General features: G+C 39.2%; 3 protein-coding genes across 10 annotated transcripts in view; all 3 read right to left on the reverse strand.

Annotated features, from left to right (window-relative positions):
• Positions 1-2767, reverse strand: part of LOC103396251 (serine/threonine-protein kinase tousled-like 1-B) — a 16658-nt gene extending 13891 nt beyond the window's left edge. For 2 of the 5 annotated variants that reach the window (XM_025066090.1, XM_008334269.3), the window contains exons 1-2: positions 2091-2767; positions 275-396 (exon numbers count right to left, since the gene is read on the reverse strand). In XM_025066090.1, the coding sequence (XP_024921858.1) occupies positions 275-396; positions 2091-2217 (249 nt within the window). In that variant the 5' untranslated portion in view covers positions 2218-2767. The remainder of the gene's footprint in view (positions 1-274; positions 397-2090) is intronic. The other 3 variants (XM_025066092.1, XM_025066091.1, XM_008334270.3) reach the window with 2 other exon arrangements.
• Positions 2768-4435: 1668 nt separating this feature from the next.
• dis3l2 (DIS3 like 3'-5' exoribonuclease 2) lies at positions 4436-16774 on the reverse strand. Of its 3 annotated transcripts, none has more exons than XM_008334268.3 (21): positions 15518-16774; positions 13858-14257; positions 13589-13719; positions 13387-13440; positions 13200-13301; positions 12213-12381; positions 12056-12126; positions 11235-11464; positions 10951-11124; positions 10304-10383; positions 10051-10163; positions 9839-9946; positions 9511-9744; positions 8575-8654; positions 8304-8487; positions 8101-8187; positions 7672-7819; positions 7424-7554; positions 7151-7255; positions 6923-7021; positions 4436-5600 (listed from the first exon to the last, which is right to left on the reverse strand). In XM_008334268.3, exons 1-21 carry the CDS (start codon positions 15548-15550, stop codon positions 5493-5495), a joined length of 2841 nt encoding a protein of 946 aa, XP_008332490.1. In that variant the 5' UTR covers positions 15551-16774; the 3' UTR covers positions 4436-5492. The 3 variants fall into 3 exon arrangements, with proteins under 3 accessions (XP_008332490.1, XP_008332489.1, XP_024921854.1); XM_008334267.3 differs by having other exon boundaries at positions 13858-14574; XM_025066086.1 differs by lacking the exon at positions 15518-16774 and adding an exon at positions 14374-14511.
• A 172-nt stretch (positions 16775-16946) lies between these two features.
• Positions 16947-21821, reverse strand: LOC103396249 (Golgi reassembly-stacking protein 2-like). 2 transcript variants are annotated; one of them, XM_017042327.2, is made up of 10 exons: positions 21638-21821; positions 20941-21021; positions 20575-20778; positions 20387-20473; positions 20156-20286; positions 19926-20028; positions 18827-18947; positions 18615-18722; positions 18351-18470; positions 16947-18097 (listed from the first exon to the last, which is right to left on the reverse strand). In XM_017042327.2, exons 1-10 carry the CDS (start codon positions 21698-21700, stop codon positions 17826-17828), a joined length of 1290 nt encoding a protein of 429 aa, XP_016897816.1. In that variant the 5' UTR covers positions 21701-21821; the 3' UTR covers positions 16947-17825. The 2 variants fall into 2 exon arrangements, with proteins under 2 accessions (XP_016897816.1, XP_008332488.1); XM_008334266.3 differs by having other exon boundaries at positions 19896-20028; positions 21638-21820.
• Between the last annotated feature and the right edge of the window lie 848 nt (positions 21822-22669).

Below are 22669 nucleotides of genomic sequence, written 5' to 3' on the forward strand. Positions count from 1 at the left end.
CTGCCATCAATTTTTTTTTTTTTTTAATAAATATTACATTTGCCCCCGTGACTTCATCCCAGTTTTTTTTTTAATTTGGCCCACTGTGAATTTCAGTATGACACCGCTGCCGTAAGTGTTGATTAAACCCAATGACAACCAATCCTGATGCTGCAAACAAGAGGAGACGGTTGCTATTGTCACAGTCTTTAGTTTTCAGGTCAAGAGTGTTTGTGTAGTCTGTGGCATATATGGAAAAAAAATGACACTAAGGGCTGCTCTGTGTTTCTGTTACCTTAGCTCCTCCACTGGTGCTCCCAGTGCTGCCTCCTGTGTTGCCACTGACAGCTCCTGTAAACCTGGCCTCCAGGAGCTCCTGTCTCCTGGGGTCCAGGCTGTGCAACTCATCCATGGGGCCTTGACGTGATGAAGCAGAGGAAGGGTATTATTTCTCATTTAGTGATAACTCGTAATTAGGAGCGGCAAGAAAAAATGTTTATACATAAATATGTATATGTGCATATATATGTATATACATATGTAGAGTATAGGCATATATATTTATACTGTATATACATAAATTGCATATGCGCATATATACGTATATACAGTACAGGCATATATATTTATACATATATAAATTTACACACATACTCACACATATATATATACATATACTGCAGACAGTGCTAGATGATGTGTGAGAGACATCTACACCTAAAGCGTATTCAACCATACAAGACCTGTATAAATACATTTAATGAAGACGTGACTATGGTAAATATATAGAGCGATACTGTAGATCTGAAATAAACACAACACAAGTAGCAAACCAAGAATTATATCTGAATTATATTTCATTATCAAATCAAATATTTGATCATAATCAAATATGATTAAAACTTTTTTTTCTGTATACTGCTGGGATGTTATGCAAGACGAAAATGAAAAAATGTCAAGCAAAACTTGCAAAACTATTATCTCAGATTACGCCAAAAATATGTAATGACTACATCTAGAGTTGGTGGATTTTTGTCATTCAGTTTCGTAGAAACAAAACTAATTGTATATGTTACACAACGCCAAGACCTGGTAAATGTATCACTTTGCACATTTTGAGTCACAAACAACCATTGTTGTCTGTCAGACGTGTCAGCAATGTTTTGTGACAACCTGTTTCCAGGGACTGACAAAATGTATGTACAGAGATGGAAAGAGAGATCATCTGACGCCTGCTGCTCTTGCTAGTGTTTGTTTTGTTACTGAACATGTTTCCTGTACATCATCCTCACATGGCCTCTACCTAAGCCCTACATAGGTGTTACTGACATTAGGAAACCCTGTCAAGAGAAACAGAGAGCAGACTACCAGGCCTTGTGTGAGGTTACATATGGACAAAGCAGAGGGTGCTGTTTTCTATGATAAGATAACGTTATATCTTATAGGTAATACACAATGTTTGTGTAGGTGGAAAGAAATTGAAGAATTTTGAGAATTTAAGTTATTTCATATACTACAGACAGGCTGCAACAACTCCCAGTTAATATCATTGGAGCGTTTCATTTGATTAAGAAAATTCAGTAAAAAAAAATAAAAATGTCGAAAACAAAAGCATCAAAATGGACAAAAAATCATTTAGAAGAGGCCTTTTGCGATTAATTTACAGTAGCAGAGTCATGCATTGTGTTGTATTTATGGACAGATGCAATGCAACGCTCTTTAATATAAGCTAAATACAGTACAGTAGCTATAGCTCCAGTAGCTGGAGTGGATTGTTTAAAAAACCGTCAGCAAAAACAACTCCTTTTTCTACTATAAATCTAAGTAAAGACAGCAAACATGGTGACAAATACAAAAAAAAAACAACAAAAAATGCAGCCATTACGATGCCTTTGTGCAAACATGACAGCCTACTGCTATTTACACTGGCCATCAACTGCACTGACAGCTGACGTTCGCCTTTCAATGGAAGGCATTAGTGAACTTGACATCCATGAAAAATGTCAGCCCAACACAGACGAGAAACTCTAACCACTCATTCTGAAATAATAAAATAAAAATACATTAAGAAGTGTATATATATATCGACTGAACACGGTAAGCTCCTATACCTTCCTTGCTCTTGGCGGTCGCCGTTATTTGTTGTTGAGAAATGGTCGGGGACGAGGAGAGCTGCGACCAAGATGGCGTCGCCTCCAAACTTCCACCACCACTTCCACTGTTACTTTGGACACTCATGAAGCCACTTTACCGCCGAGAGGAGCAAGCTCACATTCTGTTGCTGCTGTCGTTGCGGTTCACAAACTTGCGTGTCCATCGACACCTGCTGTAGCCGAGTAAAAATGAGACTTGGCGGAAGGATTATTTCCTCTCCTCTCTTAGACGGTTCTCTTGTCACATACTGAGCAGCTCCACCGGAGCTTCTTCCTCTTCTCCCCCGGATCGCTGACACGGATCGTGGATAACCTTCGCATGATGACCGCAGAGAGCGCGCTGCCTGTCTGTCAGTAGAAGCAGCATCCAGTTCACGAGAGCTGCTTTGATTCTCAGCAGGAGAGGCGGAGTTATCGCGAGGTCGCTGACTTCAGCGAGATGACACAAAGTACACACGCATACGTACAAACACTGATCTAGGATCACCGAGCAAGCCACAAAGAAGCCCGAGGTTCACAGAAAAGTACAGCAATGCTCGACCTGGGAGCAGCGGGAGCAAGAGCAGCAGTAGAAGAAGACCAGTTCAGTAGAATTAAAACATGGCGGAACGTTGATGTTATCTTGAGGGTGAAGAATAAATAAGCACACATACTTTTCATATTTCATACTTTCTCTGTTTTTGAGAGGGTAACTCAGATATAGTACATTATTTAATCTAACATTTACTATTACAATATAATGTAATGCGTAATTTCATACTAACTTAGCACTGTTAGTTATCTATATAGCTACATATTCTAATATATATTATCCATTCAGCCATCATCGTCCGCTTATCCGGGGCCGGGTAATATATATTATATTTTTTAAAATACAGGTAAAAAACACATAAATTACAGGTAAATACACACTTTATTTTTATTTTTTTAAGGGAATAGTGAGTAAATGAAAACTTGTATATAAAAGAATTTTTAGAAATATTTTTTTATTGACAGTCCTTTGAAAATTAAAATGTTTTGCGGTGTTTGCTATGCAATAGAGTCAATTTCCGTTTTTTTTATGTATGTTGTAATTGAAAACTTTTTTTTTTTGTTTTTTGTTTTTACAGAATAACATTTCTTTGGTCTTATTGTTTGCTAATTATTTATATTATTTTAACTTTTCCGTTGAAGTACAACAAAGACATAGAACGCAATTTATATTTAAATAACTGTTACACAGACCAGTAACTGTCACTGGTTTGTGTATCACTGTATACTGAGTACGCCCAGTTAACATTCTATACATGGTTTATGGTTAGCCCTCCTAAAAATACAATCTTTCATCTATGATATGTTCGTTTATAGAAAACCATAGTTTTTATATTTAATGAGGAATTTACTTAATTTACTCTCTAGGAAAAAAAAACAAACATTTTGATGCACTGCACCAAATTCTGAACAAAAGACCTTATAGACCAGACCACATCACTACCCTCCCCTGCAAGTGATATTTCAAGACTGAATAGCAGCATCCAGACAGTCCTAGCCACACACACGCACCCACAAAAACACACACATACACACAAAAAGCTATTCTTCCAGAACTCTGAGAACAGATCTGGTCAACGACAGTTAAATATTTGTCTTTTTCTTCAGACAGAGCCTCAGGAAATATATAAATATATATTACAATATATATTTGCCTCATTAGCCCCCAACATGTGACTCAACAACTAAAACCAGTTATTACTCAAGACATGGCCATACATACAAATATACACATATATATGTATATGAACAGAGTAAAATGTGTATTTTCCATATACGTATATGTATGGCATATATATATTTATCTATATATATAAATATATTTTTTTATTTTTATTTTTTACCTCTGTGGAAAGTACTGTTGAGGCACACAAAAGTGCACCCGGATTGTTGTAAATTAAAGAAAATGAAAGTTAGGCTAAGCTAAGAGTAACGACGCACAGGAGTGTTTTAGCATTCGTCTGTCTGTCAAAGCCCCCGTTCCACTTGCAGTCGGGTTGCATCAGGAAGCAGAGCGATGCACGAAACGGCCACACTGCACATCAGATGCACCTGCCCATGGTAACCTAAATTTTTTTTTTTTTTTTTTTTTTTTTGGTCACACGGTTTCCATGGTAACTGGCAGGCAATGAGGATAGCGCAGACAGGTAGTCTTCTGTACAACAACAATACCAATACTGCACTCAAAAATAATACCCACCACACCCCCCACCCCCAAGAGGGAGATATAAAGATTATATTCAGTTTCAAAATGAAGGTAAAAGTTCAAAGAAATGAAGAAAACTCTTTTTTTTCTCTCACATGTATTTATTTCACTTAGGACAAATATGATTGTTAGTACTGACTGTTACGTGGAATACACATGTTTTAACCTCATTGATGACAGACAGAGATTCACAGGTAACTCTTGTCCATGAACTTGAAGTGAGTCATTACAAAATGAATTATTAAACGTACTCTTTGTTGACTGTACAAACATTCAAACAACAAATAAGCAGTTAAAGGCCACCATCTAAAAAGAAATTTTACATTCAAGTCTTTCCCATAAGTTAAAAAAACGTTGGCACACAGTTAAGCTTAATTACAAGAAAAGATAATTGAAGAAAATAAGAAATTGCTTGATCAATACAACAGGAAAAAAAAAAAAAAAAAACCAAAACTCTTTTGTGATTAAAACCTTATAAATAGACAATTTGCCTCTATAAAAAAGTCACATGATGACACGCACGCAGCTAGTCTGGTTTGCTAGGCATATTAAAACCACCGAATATTTTTACGCTACATGTCAATTGATTATAAACTTAAATTACATACAAAATGTTTTACAGACAAAAAAAAAAAAAAATCACAGCACATGTCTGTAATAGGCCATTCAATTAACAGCAGAACAGACCTTCTCGGCTGGTGCCTGAGTAAAACGTCAAAGCTAAATTCTATTTAAAATGTATTTTTAACCACGTTAAAATATTTAAAAAAAAAAAACAAACAACAATCAGAAATCACCCATTTCTAAATGAAACTGGGGGCATTAGTTTTTTATCAAATTATATATTCACACAACGCCGTTACAAATCTCATCTCCGTTGTTGCAAATGCTACATTAGGAAACCCACCCCTTTACCTGTGGGTGAGACGTAAAACAACCACGGGAGTTACACTTACACAAGTTGAACTCGAACGCTGAAGATAACTGACCTTGCTCTGATCTAATCCCTGATTTCATCATTACTTCCTTAGTGATATTGATCATCATCAAACGTCAAATTCGCTTAATTAACAAACAGAAAATGTGCAATCTTATGCTTCCGCAATTCCACCGTCCCTCGGAGATTAAAATTCCATGTCATCGACATCTGACCTCTTGAGGACAGTGCTGTACTTCAGTGGAGCGCCGTCGGCTTTAAGCTGCACCTGCACCAACGTAAAGAGTGAAATAATCTGGGGGAAAAAAAAAAAAAAAAGAACAGTTAGCAACAGGATGCATTTACTATCTGCTGTCATCATTTCCTTTTCATTTATATATATATACGTCCTTTAACTGAAACGTGGATAAAGTGCGAAGAGGAACTGAACCACATTCAAACACTTACATATGTACACACAAAAAAAAAAAACAAAAAATCTGTTTGGGTAACACAACAGTAATGATCTGGACACGGGCCCGGCCCAACAGATTCTGCCATAAAGCGGTGAACAGTTTCACGTGCCATGGGGAAAATATGGCCCCACTTCAGACCTAGTGGTGACGCAGTTATAGTGCTTAATAAAAACACAGCTCTGTAATGGTGGGGCCACTCCATCTGATGGTACAGGCTAAAGTGGAGCTCTGCAACAAAGAGTGGCAGTCATGGAGTGAATGAAGTGAGCGAGCAGGTGGGTACAACAAAATAGATGAAGGAGCCTCTTGTGCACTGTCAAAGAGAGCAGTGGAGTGTGTGGTTAAAAGTTGCTGCTGTGTAGGTGGAAGTCAGTGCCATGTTCAGTTTGGTTAAGCAGGCAAGGGAGGAAGACACACGGCCCAGAGTCACAGCCAAAAGCTTCAAGCTATATACTGTATGCATATATATATGTATATATGTGTATATATATATATATATATATATATACACACACACATATATATATATACATGCATACATACATACATATATATATACACATACATGTACACATATATACATATATACATATATATACATAAACATATATATACATATATACATACACATATATATACACACACATATATATACACACACACATATATATATACACATATATATACATATATATATATATATATATATACACATATATAGACCCAATGTAGCATATGGACAACATATGGACCAAAACCGGTCCACTAGGGGGTTAGTGATGTTTTGTCAATCTATATTACATTAAATATGAATATTTTTTTTATGTTCTTGTATTTATTTGCAGGAAAACAAAGGGGGGAAAAAAAACATGCATCAATTGTTATTTATAGGTAATTATGTTATGATTGTAGTGGTCCGGCCCCTGAACCAGAATGAGTTTGACACCCCTGGCCTAAAGTCTTCACGTCAAACATTTCCAATTCTGCTCAATCTATTTATAAAGAAAGAAAGATTGTTCTTAAACCCTAAATTCCTTTTCCCCCCACTGCATGGTGTGATGACTTAATTACAATCAGCAAGGAAAGGATTTATGTCAAGGGGATGTAAAAAGTAAAAACATGGGAATAAAAAAAAAGCTTCATTATCGTCTGCGGTTCTCACCTGCTCAACGTCTCCGGAATCCTCCGACTTCCAGACGAGAGTCAGCTCGGACTTCTTTCCCACTTTACGGTGGGAAAACGTCCTCAGGCCTTCAATAGACTGCGGATAAAAAAAAATTTGGTTTAGAAATAATCTTGGGAGCTACGTCAAACCTCGAATGCTGATGTGAACGATACTTTAAAATACACGGTGAGAAAAAAAAAAAACCAAAAAAAAAACCATACGCACCTTGCAGTAGATGCGTTTCTGCACACCGTAGCGAAGGACAAGAACGTCAAAAGACTGATCCAATACTCCCATCACTATTGCCTCAGAGTCCAGGGGCCCACACTCCTGTACACAATATTATCAATTTTTTACACACGATATTAATCATGGTAGACGCCGATTAGACCCCTGTCAAATTTTAGGACCCACGAGTCAAAAAAGTTTGCCCACGCCTGGGTTAAAGCCGTCGGACATCCCTTGAAAAAATTTTTTTTCCTCAACTCTGGCACAAACCTTAACAAAGACTCCGAAGAAGAGCTCCGAGCTGAGCTCCTGGACTCGCTTTGACGCCGTCTTCTTGTCGTTACAGCGCGACGCTTGCATTTCCACTTCTGCCATCGAGAGGCTTATGTGAGGCCCACACTCTGCATACATACATACATACATACATAAATACATCGGATCAGGGACAACGGCCTCGTTAGGGGGGACATGAAAAGTAAGACAAGTAAGACAAACTTGAGAACGGCGTAACTACGTACTCAGCGAGGACGCCAGCAGACGGTGCACGATGATGTCAGCGTAGCGTCTGATTGGCGACGTGAAGTGCGTGTAGAGAGGAACGTTGAGGGCGTAGTGCGTAAAAAACTGCTTGTTCTTTAATACACCGGCGCAGAAGTACATTGCCATCTGCGGGAAAACAAAAAAAAAAAAAGATTTTACCATTTGGGATTGCAACTCGAACATCAAACAAAACAAACATGGCAGGTTACTATTTTGCGTCACGATAAAAGATTAAATACAAATAAATACACAGCAAAAATAATAATAATGTCTTTCTGCCAATGGAATCGCACTGCATACAAATAAATACACAGCAAAAATAATTGTATTTTTGACTGGAATCTCACTGTGCAACACAATTATCTTCTTTGCTAGCAGCAGATTCTCAGTACAGAAAAATAGCTTACCTGCATGGGCCTGGAGCACAAGTGGGTTAGAACTTCTTTTCTGGCGCTAGAGTATTCGTCATCACCAAACGTGGTGTTGAGACTCTTCTGCATGAAGTAAAACGGAATGTTTTGTAGGAATGAACATACGTACTCTGGCAGTGCAACATCCAAACTCGGTTATTAAAAAGAGTTTAACCCTGAGCTACGTCATAACAACTTACATTCAGTGCTCCTGCAGAGGAAAGATCAATGTTGATGCCCAGCTGATCGCACAGTTCCTGTAGCTCGTCCACCATTTTGGCTTTGGGAGAGGGGTGGCGTCGGAGCAGAGCCAGCTCTGGAAATTTTCCGTAGATGTGATGAGCAGTGGCCATGTTGGCCAGTAGCATGAACTCCTCTACCAACCTAAAAGGTGGATAGCAAAATGTCTGGCTTCAAGCAACATGTACAATACACGACATAGAAACCTCTGAAGATGTTTTGTTCACTCACTTGTTACTGTCTCTGTACTGGTAAACATAGCAGCCCTGAGGCATCATGGTCTCCCTGTCCAGGGTAAAAGCCAGTTTCATCTGAAACACAGAAGAAGAAGAAAAATGTTTCTTTCATGAAATAGATAGTATTTATCTAAAGGTAAAACTCGTTCTGCCAACATGTGAGATGTGGCATTGATACGTTTATCAGATGTTAAGGAGGGCCTGATAAAGTGTTGTCTGCCGCATATATATAAATATATATACATATATATACACATATATACACATATACATACATATATGGACATGTACATATACATACATATATTATATATATGCATGTATGTATATATGCATATATATATACATAGATACATATATATATACATATATATATACATATATATATACATATATATACATATATATACATACATATATATATATACATATATATATACATACATATACATATATATATATACATATATATACATACATATATATATATACATACATATATATATGCATGTATGTATATATGCATATATATATACATAGATACATATATATATACATATATATACATACATATATATATACATACATATATATATATATATCATACAACTGTAATTTCCGGACTATTGAGCACACCCACTAAATTAAAAAAAAAAAAAAAAAAAAATTTGTACATATACTGTATATAGGCCACACTTCTCTATTAGCCACAGGTGTCCATGTTGTAACATGGGATATTTTACAATTAATTAATTAAATAATATGCTTCCCCCCCCCGAACAGCGCCTGTAACACGGCTGGTTACACAGTAGCTCTTTCCTGCTTCGGTGCCCCGTGGGGGGAAAAAAAAAAATATGGCGGCTAATACTACGGAAATGACTGTGTTTTATACAGCATGGTCCTGAAGACTTTGAACTCAATCCAAACCAACCTGGTCGAGTCTCAGGGCTCCGTCTGTAAAGCGTTGAGCTCTGAGGTTCTTGGCGATAGAGTGCAGGTCGAGCACAGCCCGATGGATCTCGTCGATGGGGTGGAGAGGATCGACGGGTGGAAGCTCCGCGGCTGAGAACATTTTGTCCGGCGCCTCGATCATGCACTGAGCGTGGTCGTAACTTAGCTTCACGCAGGAGGAAATCACCGAGCGACCGAACCACTCGCTTAGGATCTAGAGACAAGGACCGTGAGCTAGCAGGGCATTTGCAAAAGGTACCCGGGCGATTGTTGGATTCATCCGGGGACAATCATTTCAACGATCATACCTTTCCCTCGGGTGTGATTTTCCAAATGACAGAGAAGGTGAGTCGGTCGGTGAGAGGGTTGAGACTGCACAGCTCCTCACAGAGCAGGCCGGGTAACATGGGAATCACCTGTGCATCAACAGGACACGAACCAACTTAGAAATATTGAAAAAAAAAAAAAAAAAAAGAAAAAAAAAATCGACAAATCTGAGAGTTAAGGAAGTATAACGCACCTTTTGAACCAGATACACGCTGGTTGCTCTTTGACTGGCGATGTCATCCAACGCATTTCCTTCCTCCACAAAATAACTAACGTCAGCAATGTGGACTCCGACCTCAAAGTTCCCTGTGTTCAAAAAAAATTACAATTAAAATTATGCAGTTAAACGAGTTCTTTCCCAAGCCTAAAGAGCAAAAAAAAAAAAAAAAAAAAAAAAAAATCCCGAGGTAATTTTATTTTATCAATCAGTGACAACAAACGCTTACCATCCGGGAGTCGTTTACAGGACAGAGCATCGTCCAGGTCTCTGGCAGTGGCAGGGTCAATTGTGAAGATGCATTCTTTCCTATGAATAATAACAATAAAATCATTTGGTTAAATTACATTGAATTGACGTATAAGCTACTAATAAGACTGAAAAATAAAACTCTTAACCATAAGTTTTAAGGCTACACAATTTCTTAAAGTCTTAATTTGACTGGACTTTACTGGACTTGAAGGAGACAAAGAAAATGTATAATTTTGTTTTTTTTCTCTCAAAAACATTACAACTTTTTTTTTTTTTCTGTAGCACTTTCACATTATTCTCAAGAAAATATACAACTCTAGCGTCGTAATTTTATTTTATTTTTTTTCCTTAATGTCGGCCTATGCTACACAAGACAGAGAAAAACCTGTCCCGTGTCGGCCTATGCTACACAAGACAGAGAGAAAAACCTGTCCTGGGTTTTTAAAAAAATTTTTTTTTTTTTTTTCTAAACTTACATCCAATGTATCAAATCATACACCAAACAATGTCATAAATAAAACTTTTGGTTTTTGTTTTTTTTACGTATCAGGCTTTAAATACCTAAATTGTTTACTTTCCAATGAACAACACAACATGGACACGTTAGTCCGAATACAAACAAACCTCAGATCTCTTCTCTTTCGTATCTCTTCGGGCGGAATCTTCCAAGGCAGGTTCTTGGGGAGACAGTCCAAAACCTCCTGAGAGAACTCGGAAAAGTCAACATCGTACTCCATCAGGATGCCCTCCGTCTCTGGCTCGATTTCTCCCGCTTGACCGAGAGTCTTGGCGAGTCGACTGAGGGGGACGACGAAAAGAGAAAACCGGTTTTCGAGACGGTCACAGAGGTCCCGAAAAAACAGAGATGAGGAATCTTAAAACTAAGCTAAATACACTTCCATACGCACCCTTCCGCAAAAGTGCTGTCGTCCGACCAGTTGGTGATATAACAGATGAACAAAGTGTTGACGTAGTCCCCTGGACGGAAGCTGAAGTCGTGAGGACAGTCCGAGAGAGGGACATTAATCCGTGGAATCCGATGGTCCACCGGGGAGAACATCGCAAAGGGCTTGTCGGGAAGGACCTTTAAGAAGCCCGTCGCGGCTCTCGAGTGTTTCCTCTCGACTATGTACACCACCTGCCGGACGACATTGTTACATACGTAGTAACCAATCACATCGCGGGTTGTAACTGGAGGACTTTGTAAACGTAACTAGAGCGATCCCTTCTCCTAACGCGCTAGTTGCGTTCCAAGACCCAAAAAAAAAATAGTAGAGGAAGTAGAGGCGAGATAGTTGTTGTTGTGTTTACGTATACAGCGTATTAACCCTTTATGATCCTGAGGAAGTAGAGGCGAGATAGTTGTTGTAGTGTTTACGTATATAGCGCATTAACCCTTTATGAACCAGTGGCCCTGCGTCCAACTTACCAGTCGAACAACAACAACAACAACAGTGGCCCTGCGTCCAACTTAGGTCATTACTCTACATGAATTAAATGCTCACCATATATATACATATATATCACGCATGACATGCGGAAATTAAAAAAAAAAAAAATTTTACGTAAAAAAAAAAAATCGCGATATAGTGAAAATGTCGCCAGATCGGATTCGGGTTTCGCACGCGCGCTACAGAGCCTCATCTAAAAATCGTGATCCGATTAGTTTCAAACCTGGACATTAGTAAAAACAGAGATAAAATAAAAAAAAAAAAAAAAAATCTCTCACTTTTGCAGTTTTTTGCAGTTTCTCCCCGTTGGATTGTGTGGGCGAAGGGTCTTCGAGCAATTTCTCGGTTTCTGTCGGAGCAGGGAAGGCACAGTTGTGGTCACGCATCGTCTACAATGACTCCAAGACGGGGACCATATTTAACATTCGAACATACCTGTGGCGTTCAAGGATACATTTTGAATTTTTCTCAGCAGGTCGTTGTGGCTGCCACACTGGTCCTCCAGAACACTTTGCTGGGTCTTATTGACTTTAGTTTGGGCTGCGTCTTCTCTCCGGCTCTCTATCTCACCTGGGCCTTCACAGTCACTATCAGACCTCACCACCTAGAGAGAAGTGACAGTTATCGTCTGAGGTTTTTTTTAAAAAAATTTTTAAATTTTTGATGAATTTGGAAAATAGGAAAAATACACAATGTTGCACAAAAACAAAGGGGGAAAAAATATATATTATAGATAATTATGTTAGAATTGTACTCGTTCTGCCCACCTGACGTCTAATTGGTTGTAGCAGTTGTATGCGGCCCGTTAGCCAAAATTAGTTTGACACTAAGAGAGAGAGTGTCAAACAAAAGGCCCGGGGGGCCCAAAAGCGGCCCGCTTGGGTGTTCAATCTGGCCTTTTTTTTTTACACATATATATATACACATATACATATATATACAGTATGTGTATATATGTATATATATGTGTAAAAAAAAAAAGGCCAGATTGTGTATGTGTATATATACATAAATACATGCACATATATATACATATACACATATATATACATATATACACACATATATACATAGATACACACATATATACACATATATATACATATATACAAATATATACATATATACACACATATATACATAGATACACACATATATACACATATATATACATATATACATACATATATGCATAAAAAAGATCTGAAAAAATTTTTTGAAAATAAGAAAAAAAAAACAACGTATGGGATATTTTTTTGTAAAATCATATTTCAATAAATATGAATAAATAAAAATAAATAAACAAAGGGGGGGGGGGGGGAAATATGGACTTGAGGCTTGACATCTAATTGGCTGTAGTCGTTGTATGTGACCGGTGAGCCAAAATGAGTTTCACACCCTGATCCCGTAAGCCGAGTTTACCTTCCACTGGTCTCGAGGTAGGACTTGCACGACCACGATGTCTCCATTCAGCGCTCTGTTCCGAGCTACAATTCCGTCCAGAAATATATCCCATGAGTCATCCTGCGAACGTAAGGAATTACATCGGCTACTTTCCTATAGTCTGGCATAAATCGTATGAACAGCGGCAAACGTTTAAATGACTTACGGGAGACGGGATGAAGGCTTCCTGGTATTTTTTAGGGTTGATTCGTAACTGTCCCTACGGGAAACGAAATAAAAAAGGAAATCAACAGTTGTTCAAAATTCCTAATGTACTTTTTGAATGGATATTTACTTGTATTAGATACCAGACAGGACTGATAAAGAGTTGCTTGAAAGATTTAATTCTAACTGAACGAATTGCCTACCTGGAGGAGTTCTCCTCTTTTCAGGCCATGGGAAACCTCCTCTGATGTCATGTACAGTTCAAACACTTGTTTCTTGGAGCCTCTGCCTCCTCTGTTCTTACCTTTGTCTGCAAACGAACTCGTAGTTTCGGCTGCAAATGCATACAGAAACGTGGGATTAAAAAAATTCGATTATTAAAACAAAACAAAACAAAAAAAAATTCGATTAAATGACATTAGGAAAAAAAAAAAAAAATTCTTTCTTTGACATTTTTCAGAAAATCATTTACAGATGTTCTTCTTCTGCTGCATCTTGTCTTTCCATTGAGGCGCTTTGAGCTTGGACCTTGTGTCTTCGTCGTGCTGGGCGGGATTCTTTTTCTTTGGCTTCTTTGGCTTCTCTTTCTCTTGTTCACTTTTGCACGCTTTGTTTGGAGACTTGGCATGACCTTCGGATGGAGCAAAGCCTTTGCTCGAGTCCTTTTTCTTCCTCTGCTGCCCATCGCGTTTGTGCGAGTCGCCCGGTGTCGGGGAGGTCAACTCACAAGACACGACGACATCTCCTTCACGCGTCATGCTGGTGGTGGCGTCCCCTGCTGGTACCCCGCGCCGCCCTTCCGAGTCTTGCGAAGCAAAGCGACTGTTGAGCTTCGCCATGCGTGGGGACAAGTAACTTTCCTCGACCTTATTCTTTAGAGAACAGGGAGAGAAATCGCTTGAATCAGAGAAATCGTGGGCAACTTCCTCTCTGCTCTGCGGAATGTTGCGCGCGGGGCTCGGGGCCGGTAGACAAACGTTTGGCGAACTTTCATCACTGCGATTTGACAGGTCTTTCGCGTACTGCTCTAAATACGAGCTAAACTTGCTGCTTCGATGCTCCCGCAAAAGTCTGGCATAGGCATCTTTCTTAGGCGCGGTAGACTTCTTCTGGCTACGTTTCGACTCTTGAATCGGGTTAGGCTTCTTAGAATGTTGCAGGGGATCCATATGGCAGTCCCTAATAAATGCTGGAAAAAAAAAAAATCAAATCAAATTATTATTATTATGAACACTATGTTCAGTGCAGCATGAGTATAACTGCTTATTTATTATTACTATTATTATTATTATTATTTACAATAGATCATTTTCTTCCTTCCCCACTAAATATTTGTGAGCTTCGTAGAGGTTATGTTAGCTTTGTATTGTGGTGATTGAAGTTTATCTCTTCTACCCTTTGGATCAACTTGTCACAAACACTTGATTTGACTTGATGTGTGACTTGTATTTTCTACTTGTGTTTTCTGATATGAAATCCCTGTTCAATTGCCAATGTTTACATAAAAAAAAAAAAAAAAACAACATTCTGGTGTAGATTTAAGTTCAAAGGACCAAAGACACGTGTTTGTTGGTTGGACGGTTGTTTGCCTGACAATGTTAAGTTAAATGTCCATTCATTGTATGTAAGCTTCACATTTAAAAATACAGAGACACTGAAACAGACTACAGTGTTAAATGTTTACGATTCCTTAACGTCTTTTTTGTCGTTTGGGTCTGGAATTAGCGTAGCGTTCATTCCAAATGAATTAACATCAACATTCCTCCATTAATGATATTTCTGCCCAAAAATGACTGTGCATTAAAACCTACTGTAGTCATTCATGTCCGTTCTAACGAGGGAACCGTTTAAAGGTAAAAGGATATTTTTGTAGTGTAGTTTGTTTAAACACATAACCGGCGACATAAATAATATCTCAAAGAATGGGGAGCTGAATATCCAAAACTTAGTTGTAGCCATAGTTAACAACTACAGCTAACCGGTATTAGCAGTGAGACGTTAGCATTGGCAGGCTAACATCAGCTAACAGAGATTGTTGTCACTAAAACAAAAACGGGGGGGAAACGACAGGGTTGCATATATAGTGCTGCACACGAATCTATTATTTATGTCACCAAATATTTAGAAATTACCTTGTTAATGGTGTTAATACCCAGTTTTCGCATAGAAGAGGAATCGGCAGCTGCGTTCACTTGCTCTGATTGATGGCAACGGGGTTACGTTCAGGTACCGCTGGAAATTTACAATACGTAATCAATTCGGGATAAACGAAACCGAATAATGTGAATACTAAAAAAAGGACGCCTATATGTTATTTCATTAAGTATAAAGCATACTAAAACTTGTGTTAAGTGGGGTAGTTTAATTTTTATTTGAAATGGAAAAACAAAAAACAAAACAACGAAAACCCATCCTCCCTTATTCAGATGAATGGTCCCAAAACAACACACCACATGGTGGCGTATGTTGTTCTGGTAGGTTTGCCAAAAGCAGTAAGAAGCTGTAAATCAACCAAGTGTTATTGACTTTTAATCCCAGAGATCACTGAGCCAAAAAACAAATAATAAAGTAGCCTACAGTTAGCAAAACAGTAAAAAATTAAAATGGGCCTCGAGTCTCTGTATAGTCAGGAAACAGTTATACAAGAAGTGTCCAGCAGAGGGTAGCAATGGCTCATGCTGTGAGAAGCACGGATATATCCATAATTTAATGCGTTCAGTTTAACTGTTTTTGGACTTGAGGAGAAAGCCAAAAGCACCTGGAAAAAAATAATTCAGAATAAGAAAACAATAATACTTCATTCGAATACACGCGCTCATACTCGTACTTATACTTTTGTCGGCTTAACTCTTATGGGTATTTTATCTAAGTAGGTCAACAGTGTCAGCAGTTTCGAGGTATTTTAAGTCGGTGAGAGTGGAGCAAGTTATGGTATGTACAGTAATATGTGTTCTGTTACAATACAAGCAGGTTAATAATTTAAAAAAAAATTATTTATTCCATCACTACTTTGGTTACTATGTTGTTATTGAGAAGAAAATAAAACTCGCCCGGACGCAGGTCCTCCCTGTAACGTCACAAATTCCCGCCCTTCAACTACAGCGTATGGGTTGATATGAGAGTATCCCCAAAATGGTGAAGCGTGTTAGAAGAGCTCGCAAATGGCGCAACCATTTACTCACAAGGGACGATAACTAGCCAACGATAATTATCTTATTAACATTTATTTTAGTATGGTTTGTTAGTGTAATTTTTCTAAATTTGAAGTTTGTGGTTCTGTTGTAAAACTAAAATAACAGCTTATTTAATTTTTGTTTTTTTTTTGTCTCTTAAAATATACGTCACAGCCGACTGCTGACACTAGTCCGTGCGCAATTTATCAATAAAAAAAAATGGCTGCATTTTCCCTGTCCTCTATGCGTTTTGTTTGGTTGCACGCACGTACACCGCTGCGTATACTTTACGTACCGGTATAATACCGGCCTTCCACTTTACTGCATGAAAAAGTATTGGTACTAGACACAAATAAAACCTCGTGTCAGTTTGTAAAAAAAAAAAGTATCGGGACAGCCCTGCCTTTATTGCTTGCACTGTGCGTACTGCAGTTGGTTGTCACCCCGGATCTTGTTACAGCGACACCCTGTGGCTGTAATTGCGTCAATGCAACTCACCAATCAGTCTGAGCCATGCCAGGAGGAGGTGGTCCACGGTTACTAAATTTTCTTGTAATAAATTTAGTACTGACTGTTAAACACTGTATCAAACACACTTGGCATCTCATCAAGCTCTAGGAATACCAGCCTCGTCCTGGCATGGACTTTATTTTCTCTTATTATCTGTGTTTATGGTATACACACATGTACATTGAAGTTTTTGATACAATTTTTGGAGGAGTACAAAACAAAAGGTGGTGGGGGTGGAGGAAAAAAAAACAAAACTAATCATTCAAAACACAGTGGGTGGTGCAAAATAATGCATATAGACACAGTTGAAGAATTAACCAAATTAATATACAGCCTGAATCATCACAAAAAAAAAAAAAAAAAAAAAAATCTAGAGGTGGGGGTTGTTTTAACTAAACAGTCGGTTACATGGTTGCGGATGGACAAAGTAACCTAGTGTTATGTGTAGCAGTTCAGGAAAAATTGAAAAACGAGCGCGTCCGATGTCACCGACGAGCGAGGAGAACCGCACGTTGTCAACAATCAGTCGATGAGCAGAAACCTCCGTGTACAACCGCGACATCCCTTCACCCTCGAGCCTTCTGACCTGTGTCTGATCTCGACGCAGCCACGTGCCTGTCTCACTTGGCCAAATAAATAGAACACAAAACAAAAAAAAAACGAAAAAAAAAAAAACAACACAGAAAAAAGAGAGAGAGAGAGAAGAAGAAACAGGAACCCATTTGGTTTTGATGGCAGACGCTTCTTTCTTTCCCGGTTATGATGATGCCGGTGTTACGTCTGTGGGAGCTGAGGATTCCGTGGTGATGGCTTCGGTGGATGGCGTGGAGTCGGGGATGCTAGCTGCCAGTGTGGGTGTGACTGTAGTTGTAGCCGCTGGGGCGGCGGTGGTGGTGGTGGTGGAACTGGGTATGAAAGCCACTGCCTGAGGCAGCAGAGGAGGCACCTGGGTGGGCAGCACAGTGGACAAAGGCGGGAAAGGGGCCAGACCCGGCAGGTTGAGGGGTGGAAGAGGAGCCAGTGATGGGACTAATAGAGGGAAAAATATGTTAAAAATGTATGATGTTTTTTTTTTTTTTTAGTAAGAGTCATATACATTTCACATTTCAACATGGCTGACTATTGAGTTACAAAGGGGGGGCAGCTGAGGCCGAGTAGGGAGCAGACATCTTGGTTTAGTGAAAGGTCACAAGCAACGTTTTTTAGGCGCACTGCTGCCATCTACTGGACTAAATTGTGTAGTCTCAAGGTATGACCTTAAAAAAAAAAATTAAAGATTTACCAGTTGTTCCCGGTGGTAAACTGCTGGTGGCCGCTAGTGACAACGCACTGAGGTCCGGGAGTGGCAGGTTTAGATTGGGGAGATTGGGAAGTGGCGGTAACCCCGGGAGAGTCATCAGACCTGCACAAAGACAGAATTCCACAAAGAAAATTAATTTATTAAAAAAAAAAAGACTCTTATTTATTTATCAATTTAGCATTACAGCTCAAGACGGTCAGTCAAGTCACTCGGTACTTCAAATAGTGGGGTTGGACAATCACCCACCTGGTAGTGTAGTGGCAGGAGTGAAACCTGCAGCACCCGGATTCAGTGGAGCAAGGGGGTTGAAGGACTGACCGGTGGCTGAGGGAAGGAGGGGAACCGTGGGCAAACCTGGGTTTGAGCGAGAAAAGAATTTCCGGCTTTAATATCTCATCATCAATGACCAAACGTAATCGTGTGATTTGAAATTATTTTGAAATACAACTTCCAAGAACCTGTTTGTAGCTCAGTGGGCATCGTGGGCGGGGCTGCATTGATGGGCATGCCGGACAGGGAATTGTCGAGACCCGTAGGGGCGACAGATGAAGGAGGAGGGGTCACTGCGGAGAGTTGAACCTGAAGGAGGTAAATGAAAAGAGTGAGGACGAGGAGGAGGAGGAGGAGGTGCAGCTGTTCATTAGATTTATTAAAATATATAATTTTACATGTTTGTTATTTTCACACTGACAGCCGCTAGAGGGCGCTCTAGGATTGTGTTCCGGTATCTGCTACCTCTGTACCACTGAAAATTTACATGTTTGTTATTTTCACACTGACAGCCGCTAGAGGGCGCTTTAGGTTGTGTACTAGTATCTGCTACTCCTGTACCACTGAAAATTTACATGTTTGTTATTTTCACACTGACAGCCGCTAGAGGGCGCTCTAGGATTGTGTTCCGGTATCTGCTACCTCTGTACCACTGAAAATGTACTCGTTTGTTATATTGACGCTGACAGCCGCTAGAGGGCGCTCTAGGATTGTGTTCCGGTATCTGCTACCTCTGTACCACTGAAAATTTACTTGTTTGTTATTTTGACGCTGACAGCCACTAGAGGGCACTCTAGGATTGTGTACCAGTATCTGCTACTCCTGTACCACTGACAATTTACATTAGTTATTTTTACACTGACAGACACTAGAGGGCACTCTAGGATTGTGTACCAGTATCTGCTACTCCTGTACCACTGAAAATGTACTTGTTTGTTATATTGACGCTGACAGCCACTAGAGGGCACTCTAGGTTTGTGTACCAGTATCTGCTACTCCTGTACCACTGACAATTTACATTAGTTATTTTTACACTGACAGACACTAGAGGGCACTCTAGGCTCGTGTACCAGTATCTGCTACTCCTGTACCACTGACAATTTACACGTTTGTTATTTTTATACTTTTACAGCCACAGTGTTTTGAACTCAATTTATATGAGGATACATTTAGATTAAAAAAATCCTAATTGTTCAAAAGGGTTTCTTCACACTGCTCAGTGCTCTAGCCTCTGAATATGGAAATGTTTTTTCTGACCTCAGTGAAACCATCCTTCAGTAGACTGACATTGTCACTGGGGTTACTCCCAGGGAAGCTGATCTTTCTCCCCTCTTCAAAAGGTCTGGTGGGAATCCTGTGAAGGTAGCCATAGCCAATGCCACACCCGAGGCTGAAAAACATAAGGGAAAATCCTAGTTACACGCCTTTAAAATGAAAACCTTATATAAAAAAAAAAATTCCTTATTATAAAGGGACACAAATATGACATTGAAAATGCAGATGACGTTCGCTTCTACCTGCCCTCTCCTCCCCATGAACTGTTGGGCGTGATGACCACCTCTCTGCAGTTGTCCGTGTCCGTGTTGTACACATACAGCTTCAGCCCTTTCATGTCGTGACTGTCTATTACGGAGAACAGGTCCTCTGACTGCAACGACCAGACAAATAACAGTAAGGAAGGACAGACATGTCGTGACAGCCATCAACGTGACATCCAAGTGAGGATGCTCTAAAACCTGATAAACGACCTCATTCATAACGGTGTCTGCTCCGATTATGTAGTCGGTGTGGGGCCTCAAACCTGCAAGGGCCGCTGGGGAATTTGGCTCTACTTCCTGTCAAAAGAGGAAGCGGAAGGGTGAGTTCGGATGTGTACAAGATGGGTCACAGAAAACATGAATAAAAACACAAATTGGGGACTGCAAGACCCGCCTACCAGCACGTGCCAAACGTTCTCATTGGCTCCTTCAAAGCTGCAAAACCGAATGGAGACACCCAGCAAGCCCTGTCCTCCCCACAGGTTACTGGGTGTGACGGTGGATTCGCGCAGCTGGAGAGTCTTTGAGGAATAAACCAGCATCTTCACGGGTTTCTCCACACTACACTTTAACAAGTCCTTTAAAGTGTCATTATCTTTGTTCTGAAAAAAAAAAAAAAAAAAAAAAAAAGATTTAAATCATTTTTATCAATAATGCAGGGCAACTGAGTGAACGATGCTTGTTACTGACAACATGTGCTTATATTTATAATTAAATATTGCTTTAAATGTCAACCAGCTTAGATGACTTTTTTTTTCCCTTACCAGTCTCGTGTTATTGATTGAGACAATGAAGTCAAAGAAGGGCTCCAGTCCTGCACGGTGACCAGGAGAGTTCTCTTGAACCTGAATATAAACAAAAAAAAATGAGAGTATAAGCTGCTGCTGGACTGTCATAGGCATATTTTCATTAAAAATTAACTAAGATATTCTCAAAAGGGTATGAATTTTAACTGCTCATTCAATGCATGCGTTTCTGTTTACTATGAGCATCAACATCAACCTTAGCCCTTCCCATTTTAACAACAGTAACCTCAGTGCCAACTCCAGTTAGGTAGCAATAAAAACGTGCTCTTAAAAACAAACAAACAAACAAAAAAAAACGTATTAATGTCGCCATAATATAATATAAAGCATGCGTCCGATACAGAATGGCCTTTTGGTAAAGGTTATTGAGTGCAGCTTACGCAGCTACACTTAGCATTAGCGCTAGTACAAACACTCGCGAGATGCTAGAAAACGAACATTAGCGTTCGAAAATTGGTACCATTAAGTCGCACATTTACACGGCTGTTCTTACACGCTGTTTTCATAACATGTTGTATGTGTGTGTGTGTTAAGCTGACGACGGTCCAGGCATTCAACCTCGGCCTCTCATCAACACACAGACCGGCGAAGACTTCGCCGCTGCTGAAATGCTAAGCTAGCTGTCAAGAGCAGGAAGTAAAGGACAAAAACAAACCCTGAGGACGTGATATCCCTCCGAACCTCCACCTGGTATTTCCACACTCTGAGAGCCTCCCATTCTGCAAAGCTCTAAAGTCTGTATCGGTATTTTTGGTTGCCAGCACGTTCAGTAAGAGTCAGCTACCTGAGAACGTCAACCCACCGGTACACGTCGCCAAGTGACTAGGGGTTGTGCGCACGCGCCGTTACGTGGCAGGAAATGTAACCCTTTCAAAATAAACATAAGCAACGCTGAGAGTTGTTTTTTGTTTGTTTTTTGTTTTGTCATTTATGTATTATGTGGTTACAGACCTGACGGTTATTGCACATTTGTTAATAAAGCAGAATTTCTAAAATAAAAATGCACAAAATAGATTTACAAATAGAACGAATTTGTTCTAATTTTTTTTTTTAATAACACAACCATTAATTGCAATTTATGCAATAAATGATAACTTTCATGTCCTCACTAATCCGGGAATATAAGGAAAGGATTGGTGCATGCTATTACACAGTAAAAAAATGTAATAATAATAATAATAATAATAATAATAATAATAATAATAATAATAACAATAATAATAATAATAACAATAATAATAATAATAATAGGCTGAGCCTGCAGAAATAAATAGTTAACTTATTAATGTTTTCACAAATAAATATATATATTTATATATATTTGCCCATTGCCTGCAATCTCTACATTTTTAAACGTTTTCTACTGTTTTGAAAAACCTTGGGAGAAAAAGAAGAACGTGCTTACACAGATTCACCGACAGAGGGCATTATAATCTCAGCATTCTGCATGATGAAGAACAGAAGCTGCACAAAAAACCACCCCCCCCCCAAAACAAAACAAAACAAAAAAAAAACAAACAAAACAAACAAACAAACAAAAAAAACCCCCGGCGCTCCTCAATATATTTTCAATATGTGAACAATCCTGCTGGTCATTTTTCAGATTCAGTGCCGAGGTTGAGAGTTCTGTAGGATCCTCTAGGGGGCAGTAATTGCGTCTGGGGTGGGCTGATACCTTCTTACTCTA

Source organism: Cynoglossus semilaevis, chromosome 20, assembly GCF_000523025.1.
Source record: "Cynoglossus semilaevis isolate Cse_v1.0 chromosome 20, Cse_v1.0, whole genome shotgun sequence".
NCBI classification, from domain to species: Eukaryota; Metazoa; Chordata; class Actinopteri; order Pleuronectiformes; family Cynoglossidae; genus Cynoglossus; species Cynoglossus semilaevis.

Bases quoted from the DNA above. Each gene is read 5' to 3' on its own strand.
- dis3l2 (XM_008334267.3), bottom strand. From the start codon at position 14,554: ATGGATCCCCTGCAACATTCTAAGAAGCCTAACCCGATTCAAGAGTCG. The intron at 9,947-10,050 runs GTGCGTTATACT...GTTGATGCACAG, and splicing joins GCGTGTATCTGGTTCAAAAG to GTGATTCCCATGTTACCCGG. The intron at 8,488-8,574 runs GTGAGTGAACAA...TCCACCTTTTAG, and splicing joins CAGTACAGAGACAGTAACAA to GTTGGTAGAGGAGTTCATGC.
- LOC103396249 (XM_008334266.3), bottom strand. From the start codon at position 21,700: ATGGGAGGCTCTCAGAGTGTGGAAATACCAGGTGGAGGTTCGGAGGGA. The intron at 21,022-21,637 runs GTTTGTTTTTGT...GTTTATATTCAG, and splicing joins AGGGATATCACGTCCTCAGG to GTTCAAGAGAACTCTCCTGG. The intron at 18,098-18,350 runs GTAAATCTTTAA...TCCCTCTATTAG, and splicing joins TTTACCACCGGGAACAACTG to TCCCATCACTGGCTCCTCTT.